General features: G+C 37.2%; 1 protein-coding gene across 10 annotated transcripts; it reads right to left on the reverse strand.

Annotated features, from left to right (window-relative positions):
• Positions 1-1547: 1547 nt before the first annotated feature.
• On the reverse strand, positions 1548-11554 carry LOC103705882 (uncharacterized). 10 transcript variants are annotated; one of them, XM_088720676.2, is made up of 7 exons: positions 9881-10652; positions 8092-9670; positions 6062-6146; positions 5693-5947; positions 4514-4606; positions 3845-3925; positions 1548-1919 (listed from the first exon to the last, which is right to left on the reverse strand). In XM_088720676.2, exons 1-2 carry the CDS (start codon positions 10506-10508, stop codon positions 8223-8225), a joined length of 2076 nt encoding a protein of 691 aa, XP_088576802.2. In that variant the 5' UTR covers positions 10509-10652; the 3' UTR covers positions 1548-1919; positions 3845-3925; positions 4514-4606; positions 5693-5947; positions 6062-6146; positions 8092-8222. The 10 variants fall into 10 exon arrangements, with proteins under 10 accessions (XP_088576802.2, XP_088576805.2, XP_088576809.2 ...); XM_088720679.2 differs by having other exon boundaries at positions 5797-5947; positions 6062-6192; positions 8092-11554; XM_088720683.2 differs by having other exon boundaries at positions 5797-5947; positions 8092-10656.
• Positions 11555-12441: the final 887 nt, after the last annotated feature.

The following is a 12441-nucleotide window of genomic DNA, read 5'->3' on the forward strand; positions in this document are numbered from 1 at the left end:
GGCAATCTTCTGTTGATTATATATATATATATACACACGCACATGTATGTATGTATATGTATGTATATTTATACGTGTGCGTGTATGTATGTATGTATATGTGTGTGTATGCATATATCTTCCGCACCAAGAAGCTCTCTCTTTAAGCATGGGGGCAGATGAGATTGACTTGCCTTTCATCATGAAAGAAAAGTATCAAGAGGATGTATATTGCTTGAGAGAAGCTCACAAGTAATCAAAGATGTGGCTGAAAACCTTTTGGTTATTCTAATTTTGTACTAGAGGGAAGCCTTTCACTGGTTGCATAGAGATGTAGGTGTAAATCCCGATCACGTTTTGCAAGGAGAGGGATCTGGAGAGTAAATATAATTTTTCCTAACTTATCTAATATGGTAGGAGCAAAATTATTCTATAAGCCCTATGGAGTAGATTGGTAGGTAATTAGAGATAAAATTGGAAGCATTATCTAATTTTTCTTAGATGTCATAGGATAGTATTTGAAACTTTGAACCTCGAAATAAAAGAGCAATAAATAATTAAAAATTTACTGAAGGATATCCAAATAACTTTTTCTCTTAACAATATTCTGAATAATTTGTTGGTTACCCATGCAACTTCAAATATAAAAATAGAATTAACACATTATTTTTCTTTTAAGATTTTATGGCATGAATAATCCACGTGACTATGGACATATCCTATTTGAGATTTTGTGCTGGATGATGTAAGAAACTTGAGGAAGGAAAAACAGGCACATGAAAACGCAAGAGATATAACGATGGCATTACATGCAATATGTTGCGTGCAATGCGCATTTCTAGAAATAAACTAATAAAATACAGTTTAAGAAATTGTAAATAAGACCGATAATTTTTATGGATTAGATAAAAAATATTATTTATTTTCAAATTTTAAAAAGAGTCAAAGTCCTTACAGACATAGACAAGTAAACGATAGATTTGTTTTGAAAAATAGAGTTTAATAAGATGTCCAGGAGAAATAGTGCAAATAAGTAATAGAGATAAAAAAAACAAATAAAAACACATGCGTATCTTCTTATCATAAAATTTGATAAATAGAATCTAAAATAATTTTTTTTCTTATTTAATATATATAGATTCGTTTTTTCGAATCATCCTTCGTTAAATGCCGATAGAAGGACCAAATTTCTAACTCTTATATTACGTATCAATCCATACCGAGCATCTCGCTGAACAAGAGCGGCAAGTCGCCGCCTCATCTTTATACGGTCAAGGAAAATTACTTCCAGGCCCACAGTCAGCAAAAGAACAGTTTCTCGTTCCAAATTCACAAGCTCCACGAAGTCCTCATAGCTTGTTGACTTCTTTTTATATAAAGATCATGAAAGAATTATTTACAGACTTTAGGTGAACATTTAATTTGCTTGTAAACCTATAAATTACGCAGTATGTTTTTAATTTAAACATATCCAATACTAGTAATTTTTACTGGGTACGGATTCATTCTTCTGATAACTTTTATCAAAAGCATGTAAGACATAGCTCCGAAAAGGAAATAATAATATAGCATACATACTAAGTGCAGATTTTATCAGTATATATTGCGACGCATCATTCCATATTTAAACATATCCTTTAATCTACTTTGTTATGGAGCAACTCTGAATTGCTGATCAGGCCTCTCAGTATGATATGATTCTCACATTCATATGTAATGCCTCTGAATTATTTCCTCCTTTTATTCACTCAACAGAAAATTTTTTCCATAATTTTGACTAAGAAAGAGAGAGAAGTTTCTGGCCATTAGAGGATTTGGACTGGAGAATAACTTATTCTCGGCATGCCGCATACTGCAGTTGTTGCATAATACTTTTTTCAGTGGGGTTTTTGAGAGGATTATCCAAATCACATTTTCTTATTTGTTGAATTTCTGAATGTCTGCACAACATAACGAATCATAATGATTATGAATGTAGGTATTCTTAATTATAGTGACAATAAAAAATATGCATGTTCTTAGTTATAGGGATAATGAAAATATAACTACCACAGTCATCCGAACTACTAATATGTATTAAATTTTCCAATAACCACCACTCATCGAGAATGGAAGCATCAACTGACGAAAACTTCAATTTATGCTTACTTGATGTTATGTTATAAAGATAAAAAAAAAAGAGAGAGAGGGATATCTCTAGTCAGCGCAATGGTTTTACCAACTAGATTAGTTGGCATCCACCATGATACATTAGTTCAGTGATAGAAGCGGCTGCAATTCACATCCAAAAAAAAAAAAGAAATCCTTTACAAGAGGCCTCTATCAGCCTTCTGAGTATGAGGTAAAAATTTTCACCTCATACATGCCCCTGCATCTTAGTCTCTTATGGCTTGCAAAATTCTTTTTTTTTTTTTTTTTTCGAAGAAGAAGCTTGCATAATAATTTGATATAGGATGAATGCTTTAGCCTCAAGTAAACTATTCTAACCTACCAAAAACCAGAGTAAACGCACTCTGCTTTCTGGCACCATAGCTTTTGTTACCTATAATACTTGCACAGCAAATGAATTGTGAAAGGGTTTGGAGAGAATAAGCTTGAAATAAACTCAGTAATCCCTTATTTTTGTGTTTCAACAATGAATCAACCTGGAGGCCTAACACAAATGTAAGGATGTCTACCTTATGGACGATGGATTACTATTTTTTTTCAAAACCATTGTTGTTGGGCAGGAGCTTTGAGGATCTAGAATTTTAGTTGCAAATTGATCCTCCGACCAGACAACTTTCCTTGATCTTCCCGTTACATCATGTAATATGTGGTGATAATTTCTGTGCAACAAGTGAAAAAAATAAAAAAAAAAAGAAGTAGATGTAAGACTAGAGAGTTTATGTTGACAGAGTTGAGGGGGTGACCCATAAGCACCCCACTCTCCCTAGACTTCAAAACGCACTTAGTATGAGTCCTGTGTATCTAATAAAGTTCCAGTCAGCTGGGTACGACATTTGACAGCTAGAGAGAGACCCAAAATGACCTCTCCGGTGATGCCATCTGATGGGTTCCGCCACCGAGTGGAAAGCCCTTGGGCTCGCAAGGAAATGAAGACACTTCTCTCGCAAAACATCATAAAAAAGCTTTCTATTTCTATCCAATATGAAATTCCCCGAAAGTTCTTAAAAAAAGTTCAAAAGATACAAAAGACAGGGTTTTGCCGTACCAAACGAAGTATGGATATATATATATATATATATATATATATATATATATATATATATATATATATATATATATATATATATATCAAAAACAAGAAAATTTAAAAATTTTACTGTTGAAGTTCTGAAAACGGCCATATTTTCTGATTACTTTTAAACCCCACCAATTACAAAAAGTAGACATATTTCCTAATTATTTTAATGCCTTATAGACCGTGCTTTCCCATGTTGAGAGAAGAATTTTGCATAGTTCAGAAACTGATGAGCTTCATATACTTGGAAGTTGGAATGTTATAATTCCCTCGAAGCACAAGAGTTTCATTCCGGGCAGACCTCTCCATTCTACAATTAGAGATTCATCCTTGTGTTTGCCTGTTTGGTGCTCATTAATGGACTTGTTCCCTTGTGTGCGTGTTTCTATCTAACAGGATAAAGTATGCCTCTCTATCTAGAAGATTGTACATGCATCTCAAGACACTAATTATTCTTGTGGTCTGATACTGTGAGTATTCTTGGATCGTTCTCACCAAGTTCTACCCAAGATATTCCATTATAAAAGAAATAAAGTTAACCCATGATTATAACAAAAAATTGATACCCTGATGATCACAGAGTTGAAGCAGACCCAAGTGCTAATAAAATTATGTTTGTACCTCTCACAAGGGATTCATGAATTCCCCTACGCTTGAAGCTACAAGTCAGAATTGTGCTCTTCGACGAGGGCTGCTACAACACTACAATGGCCAGAACAATAATTTCAGCTACTTTCATTACATTACAAACATATACAGCAGGATACCAAGAACAACTGAAATATAACCATTAGAAGACATTAGTACAATAAAAACTACCATTTGTTTTTAACAACGATGACTAAAAAAACAAATTTTAAGCATTTTATATTCATGCATTTAGTATAAAACATCTGTTACTTAGAGGCCATAATATACCATTATGATCCATTAAAGACCATCATAAACATAATGATGCAAAATATTAATGTTTTGGATTTCTATGAAGATACTTTATAACTGTAATAACAATCTGTAAAATCTCAGGGTATCACAGTTACAGTAGCCATGATAAGAGTCAGGACCACGGTTGGTATTAACTTGCCTATATGACAGTAATCGGCAGCTAAGTGATAGCCATGATAAAAGTTAGGGCTCAAACCATGTAAGTTTTGGTTCTAGCATCTTCCAGTAACTCAATTTCCTGCCATGCATTTAATTTATTAAGATGATGCATTCTCATATTTAAGCAACAAACTTGCATGCATTATGAATACATATAATATTTAAGATTGCCTGATAAAGACAGACCTGTGCATTGAGAGCCGAGGAATATCACAATCCACAGTTTGCATGCCAAATCTTGGAGCAAGTAGGGTCTATAGTAGATATGTAGGTCATCTCCTGCAACAAATTATTGCATGGATTTGTTAGGTCACCCTTACTCAAGATAATGCTGTCTATAATATTGTATCTAAGACGAGGGAAGAAAGTCAGATTTAAAGCAAAGAAAAATTCCAGACTCATTTGTTGTCCATGAATCTACCAATAAAAGAATTGCCGTTAATACAGATTTTTCATAGTGTAAAAAATATGTACATGTGTAGTTTTGAGGTTCACTACAGCACTGTGATAAATGATTCCACAGGATGACACCTCTCACCAAAAAAAAAAAGCTGAATTGTTCTGAAAACGGGAAGGTATACTGTCATATATGTGCAATCCCGAGCAGCAAGCAAGTTTTTTTTTTTAAATAATCTGCCAATTAATTATCGCTAAAGACATAAAATAGAAAAGCAGAAATAAAGTGGCAGGAATCGAAGTGGTAATGATGAACTACATGACAAGCCACCTAGATAGTTTGAATTTTATAGATTATTCTTCACTGGTGCAAAAGAAATGGCCAAACAGCAACTTTCAGAGCAACTCTGAAGAGCCAGCTCCAACAACTCTTTGGTCCCAATTCATTACCTTAATAGATCATATAAAATTTTTATCAAACTGGCTAACAACACTGAGAAAATTCAATTGTGAGAATGGAATAATTGTACTTGTGTTTGCAAACAAAATAATAGGAAAATGCTATATGGGTCAATTTAATCAAAAAGATTTATATTATCATCCACCCCTTTATTATTCTTGAAGTTTAAAAAGAATCTGTCCTTCCTCACATAATTAAGCAAGCACCATGCAAAAGCATTTGCTACATATTAACTTCAATATCTTGAAGGAGAATGGCAGAATCGTGGCAACACAATCAAGACTCTAAGAGTTCCTTTTTTTTAAACAAGAGATAGTTAGATAGATAGATAGAAAGAGAGAGAGAGAGAGAGAGAGAGAGAGAGAGTGATGAAATGCTAACTACAGATTTCAAACAACAAAGAAATGATTCCTAAAGTTCTACCAACATTTCAGAAGAATGGACAATCTAGCAGAATTAGGAAGTGCAGACCTTTCCACTAAGGAAACCAAGAAAAATATAGAGCCAACCTTCAAAAAATTCCAAAATGTCAAACATAGAATCAATTGTGAATATTGACATGTTCACTATGGCTTCCAATATTGAGTTTCTGTGTGTGCCTGTAATCTTCTACCTAGCTGCCAAACAGATGCAAAGACGTAGACTCCTGCATATTGATGTTTGCCGACTTTCAGCTTACAAAGGACATGGAGCAAGTCAAAGAGGATCTGACATGCTACCTTCAAGTAAATGATCACTGCCACTCTTAGAGCACTTAAGTGCAACTGCAAGATAAAAAATTCATATTACTATTTGTACCACAAAGCACAACTCATCTAATAGTAATTTAATCATTTGCAGAGAACTGCAAAAGAAAAAATTGCATTTTGATGGCATACCAACAAAAGATGACCATATTGCATCTCCAATAGCATCCTCTCCCATGTAATAGCAAGGTCAGCAATCAAAAATGCATCTCACGGCCTGGAAAATGGTTTCCACCTTTTCATTGTATTGAATTCGATTCCACCTATAGAACCAAGACTCTTTATGCGATATATGAAATAAACAGATTGAAAGTAGTGGTTTTAAGAGATGAGAAATCAGCGGCAATAGACTGAGACAACTTCAGTAAGCATGGTCGTCCTTAAGCCATAAGTACTATTCCAAAATTTATTTAGATCAGAAATTTGAACAATAAACTGAAGAAAGACACACAGGTTCCTCCACAAAACATTTTCTGTATGCTAAAATAGAATACAAGTAACATGCTTTATCTTTTGACCTTGAATGGCTTTATGTGCCTTGACATGATATTGTTTCTTAGTAGGACCAAATCTTCTAAGATAGAAGTGCATTTAAAAGCCTTCTCTCTCTCTCTCTCTCTCTCTCTCTCTCTCTCTCAGTTTTTCATTGGTCTCCTCATCCTCTTCCCAGAACACAGACCCATGCTTCACAGCCAAATGATTTTTCTCGCTTTATACAATACATGCTAATTTAGCAATCCTAAGTCCATAATTTCATCGTTGTTTAACAGACCTATATGAACATCCTTGCCTTTCCTCTTCACCTCCCCACCCCCTAAAAAAGGAAGAAAAATTCTGATGAAACAGCAAATCTAGTCATATATCTGTTATGAAATATTTTTTCTTAATCATCTAATGATGTTCTCCGATTGCATAAACATTCAACTTCATCCATCCCCCATCAAATATCAGTTAGGACATAGATACCTATTTCTACATCTTGTTGCTTAGGGATTAGCCACCTGAAGTGGGAGTGCATGTGGCAAGTGGGTCTCCAGTATATATATATATATATATATATATCATATAGGAGGGAATCAAATGGAAGTAGAGAACTTTTACAAGGTAAATCAAATGGAAATGCACATGAAGATAAAGAAAAATGCAAGAGAGTACATGGAGGATGGATGCATGTAACAAGGAACAAGAGTATGACGAAATTTATGAATTAGATGTGGCATATAACAAACAGAATATTTACTCACAAGAAAAGATTGAATGCCATCAAGTATTCTAGACTCATAGTCATGTCATATGTTCAAATCTAACCAAAGAAGATAAGCTAGGCGCAAAAGTCAATAATTGATGGATAATTTCTAAATTCTTTCAAAAATATTTATCCCACAACTTCAACCAAACTTAAAAGGAAAAACATATTCAATATTTTTAGTTACATTCACATATTATTCCCAATTCCTGGGATTTTTTAATTTTTTATAAAAGTCTTTCATAAATTTATTAAATAAAATCAGCATGTTCGATGCATTTTTCAACTTGAGGACAACCAGCTCATAAACATTGACCTCAAGCATAAGCTATTCAAAAACTTGAAAGTGGTCCAAACAAGTTCGTGAAAATGAAATTACTCACTAAATATTGTAATAGTAGAACAGAGTTGAACCGTAAATTTAAATAATATTCTTATCTGCATTAGATTTCATTCAGAAAAAAATATAGCACATATACCTGAACATACACATCAATGTATAAGTAAACAGATATATGCAGATAAATCAATAGCAAGGTCTGGTCAAACTGTTTTCATTTAAGCTTTAAGTAACATCAGTCTTTATAAAGGTACTGTTAAGACCAAAATGGTAAAGATTAAGTATAAGAGTTACAAAGCACGGGTTATCTGTGTGAGCAGTGATAACAAGAAATCCACTTCCTACAGTACACCAGCTAAAAGAAGGTGGCAATCCTATTACACCACTAAGTTATATCCTTAATATAACAAGAGAACAACAATCATTAAAAAAAAAAAAAAGAATAGAATCCATAACACATGGAGAAAGCACATTCTGGATAAATGAGTACCGGTTTAAAATAAGATGCAATTTCTCCACACTCTACATAAATCTCAAGATGTCTAATTCAAAATACTTAAAGCAAATAGTACATACCTGTTGCACATGTCGACTGTATCGCCACAACAACACATGATAACAGAGGCCAAGTTCACATGCTTGTGGCTTCGAAGGCAAGACCTAGTGAATAATATGGCAAGCCCAGAGGATACAACTTATATTTTCATTCAAACCTCCAGGTCAAGAGGTTTCTCCCCTCTGTTCATCAGGAATTCAAGGAACTTCATGGCCTTAGGAAATCGCTTTTTTCCACCTTTTCCCATTGCACGGCTTAAGATTTTGAAAGAAATTGCATCCGGTTCAACTCCTTCTAATTCCATCTTAACCAGTATTAGGAGGACATCCCACAATCTACCCATTCTAAATGCAGCATCCATTATAGTGTTGTAGTAAGAGATGCTTGGTGAAACTCCGCTCTCTAGCATCCAGTCCTCCAAATGCATGGCAGCGCTAACATTCCCCTCCTTGCAAAGGCCATAACTCAGAGATCCATAGGTGATGGCATCAGGCACCAAACCACGATTGTACATATCATTCAACAAACACTTCACTGCGACGTAGTCAGCTTTCCTAATTGAAGCACACATGAGAATATTATATGATGCAGTATCTGGGAATGTCCCCATATTCTTGAACTCATTAAATATCCTGTATGCGTCTGCAAGCAACCCATTCTTGCAAAGGCTGTTGATTAGTACATTTAGAGTCATTGCAGTAGGCCTGTGTCCATCACATATCATATGCTCAAAGAGCTTCAAGCACTCTACAAATTTATGTACTTTACAAAAATAGCGCATCAAACAAGTCATACCGACAACATTAAGCTTCACTCCTTCAACGTCCATTCGATAAAGAATCCTGCGGATCATCGAAGAATTTCCTTGTTTGCATGCTGCAGACAAAATTGTATTAAAGGAAATCAAGTCAGGTCCAGTTCCACCCCAGTCAAAATGATCTAAAACCTCCAGTGCATCATCGATGTTCTCTTCCCTGCAAAGCCCTTTCAGTATGGTGTTATATGTTACAGTCGTTGGGACAAACCCCATATCTGACATGCTACTCACCAAATTTAATGCCTCTCGCGCTCTGCTATCACAACATATGCTATGAATGTAGACATTCCAAGCGACAGTATCCACATCATTTCTCCTGTAAAGTATATTGAGCAGATAATCTTGGGAATTTTTTACATACCCAGCTTTTAACAAACCACTAGCTAGAGCACAGTGGGTGAACTGATCAGGAAGGTACCCCTTCTCTTCCATAACCTGAACCACCTCACGGGCTTCTTGGAACTTATTGTGGCAGCAAAGCGCATGGAGTAGTATATTATATGTGACTAAATCTGGATGACAGCCTTCTTTCTCCATGGTCTCAAAAATGCTGATTGCCTCCTTAATCTTCCTATCTTTACCGAGGAATTTAATAAGTATAGTGTACACAACAACAGTAGGCATATACCCATCATCACGCATATGCTCCAAAACCCGATAAGCTTCTTTCCACAGCCCTTCCATACTGAATCCAAGAACCAATGCCGTAAAAGAGTACAGATTATGACAAAATCCTTTCTTTCTCAAACTGTAGAAAAATAACAAAGCAGTATAGCTCTGGCCTGACTTGCATAAACCAAAAAGAATGGGATTGTAAGTGTACACATTAGGAACTAAACCTTTTTCCAAACACTCTGAAAAAATATGATAAGCCTCGCTAACCCTGCTGGCTCTTATGAGTTTAGAGATCAATGAATTTAAAATCGGTAATGTCGGCAAGTAATCAAATTTCAGCATCAATCCTAGTATGTCGAGGGAGAGTTCAAGGGTACCTGAACTGAGAGATTTCCTTATCAATCTCTTCAGTGATGCAAAAGAAGGAACAAACCCATAACTGCACATTTCCTCAACTATAAAGCGAGCATCTTTTAAACGCCCTAGTGCACACAGTCCATTAAGGAGTGCGTTGAATGTCCAAACATTTGGATACGGTCCAAATCTTTTCATCCCTTCAAAAACTTTCCACAATTCATCAACACAAACACGGCCTGATTTGAGATAACAATGCAGAAGTGCATTATAATCAAGAACACTCGGTTCCATGAGCCTCAAAACATCCAAGGCTTCCACCAAGTTCCCACCTTTCGCGCACTCTTGCATCTTTCGACGAAGACACATTCGGACCGATTCCCAGCGCTCGCCGCACCTAAAAGTGCAGCTCCTTTCAAAGCTCTGATCATGAAACCAGAGATGAGGCTCCCAATTTGGAGACGGTGAACAAAAGATCGGATTTTGAGCTGGTTCTCGATCATAGAATTCTAAATCGGAACTTTCCTCTGGAAAATCCAGGGCTTCGACGGTGCTGCGAAGATGGGAAAATCTCAGGAATCGATGGGAAAAGCACAATTGCTTGCGGACTCTAATCGAAAGGCATCCTGCGTGGTAAAGAGAGCAATGCATGGAAATCCAGAGACGGGAAGAGGTGGGCTAGAGATTTGCTCTCTTCCTGGCTCTCCTTCCTTTAACTAATTAGGGATTTGCTCTCCTTCCCGCTCCCTTTCACTCTAGGCAATTTCGTCCCTAAAAGCCTCCTCCCTTTGCTCGAGGAAAACCCTAAATCCCACTCCTCTCTTCTGTTTGAAATGGGCCGATACCGGACTGGACCAGTAACGGTGAGGATGTCCGGGCCCGGACAGGCCCACTTTCGTCTCTGAACCTAAAGTTGGGCTGAGCGTAAGCCGAGGAGGTGGGTGCCAAGGATGAGTGGATTGGGGCCTAGCCAAGGACGTGGGTGCCCATCCTGAAGTTCTGGAGCCTTTTGAGAAGAGACATCCCTTTTAGTGTCAAGCACATGTATCGAGAAATTAATAGAGCTGCTATTGGATGGCATATTTTGTTGCACACCATTCAACTGTGGAGTGACAGTACTCTTGCCCTTGGAGCTTTTCGGGATATATTGTTTTTTGATTTTTTTTTTATGTATTTATATTAGATTCGTGTGAATCACTTATTTTAGCAAAAAAAAAAAAAATAGTGAGGATGAGCAGTCCTCTATGGCACAGAAATGATAAGCCATGGGATTCATATGGGATGGATAGCTCAGAATTGCCTTTTTTTTTTTTTTTTCTTCGGAGGGAGAGGGGGGGCAACTGCTTACCCTACCCTAATGTAGGTGCAGCCAGCAGAATCAAGAGCTACAATCTGACACAAAGACGGGGGTGCCTCCTGATATGGCCAAAAAACCTCTCTGAGTGCCATACAGCATAGGAAGCGACCCAGTCTGCAGTCCTATTCTTCTTCCGATACAAGTGTACTGTCTGAAAAGTACTACAATCTCTCAGCATCAAATGGATATTGCATAGCAGGAGACTCCCCTCCCCTCTCCATCCCTTCTTTCGTATTCAATCGATTACTGTGGCCGAGTCTTCCTCAAGGATAATGCACGCAGCCCCCAGCTTCCGTTTCACATAGAAAATGCCCTCCTATACCGCCTTGAGCTCCGCCCCTATAACTAATAGCCTATCAGTGTTCCACCCGCCCCGCAGCAATTATCTGTGAGTCATGATCTCTGATCACAAAGCCTACACCGACCCTGCCGCCATCTCCAGGACCATTACCATCAAAATTCACCTTTAGATAGCCGGGGGGTGGGGGCTCCCAAGAGATAAAGAGAAATCTGGGCATTGTAGCAGCCAAGCGAGGGTCCCAGATGTCTCTGGCCATCCTAGATGAACTTGCCATAGTAGTCCTGATGATCTCACCTGCCTGGATACGGGCTCTTTCGACGACACTCCATGAATACTCCTGTCTGTCGTCGAAGACTCTAGCATTCATGTCCAACCATATGTGGTACACCGCATAGGCCGGTCAGATCTCCCACGCCATCATTCTCAGGCTTTGTATAATCTCCCTCAGCTGGTATAGTAGGTCATCTGCATATTCGGTAGCCCAAAAGCGCTTTAAAGAGGAGGACCAACCAACGTTCAAAAAGCCATGCGGCACCACCAATTTTATTAGTTGATGCGAAGATTATGCCAATCCCCCCCCGTAACGCTCTTGTTGCGGTTGGCTCCTTACTCAGTGAGAGGGCCATACCTAACCTGGATCCCGCAGGATCCTAGTATCTCTCAATAAGAGGTACTTATTATTATTATTATTATTTTCTGATTGCATCCACTCTCAGGTAAAAAACATGGAGCAGTTTTTGTTGTGTGGAAGACCTCCAGTAAGGGTGGACGACTTGTATCAGTAGAGTATTGAGATTCAGAGTCTTCTGAAAACCTTGAGAGTAGAAAGTAAGGGGGAAAAAAAGTTATAGCCACCGTCATCTAAACTGTATGAAATGCAAGAGTTGGAAGGCTTGGGTCTGTCAAACTAACCAATTAATAGGAGG

The sequence above is a fragment of the Phoenix dactylifera genome, chromosome 4 (assembly GCF_051530095.1).
Source record: "Phoenix dactylifera cultivar Ajwa chromosome 4, Ajwa_hap1_PhDact_Kaust_v1.1, whole genome shotgun sequence".
NCBI classification, from domain to species: domain Eukaryota; kingdom Viridiplantae; phylum Streptophyta; class Magnoliopsida; order Arecales; family Arecaceae; genus Phoenix; species Phoenix dactylifera.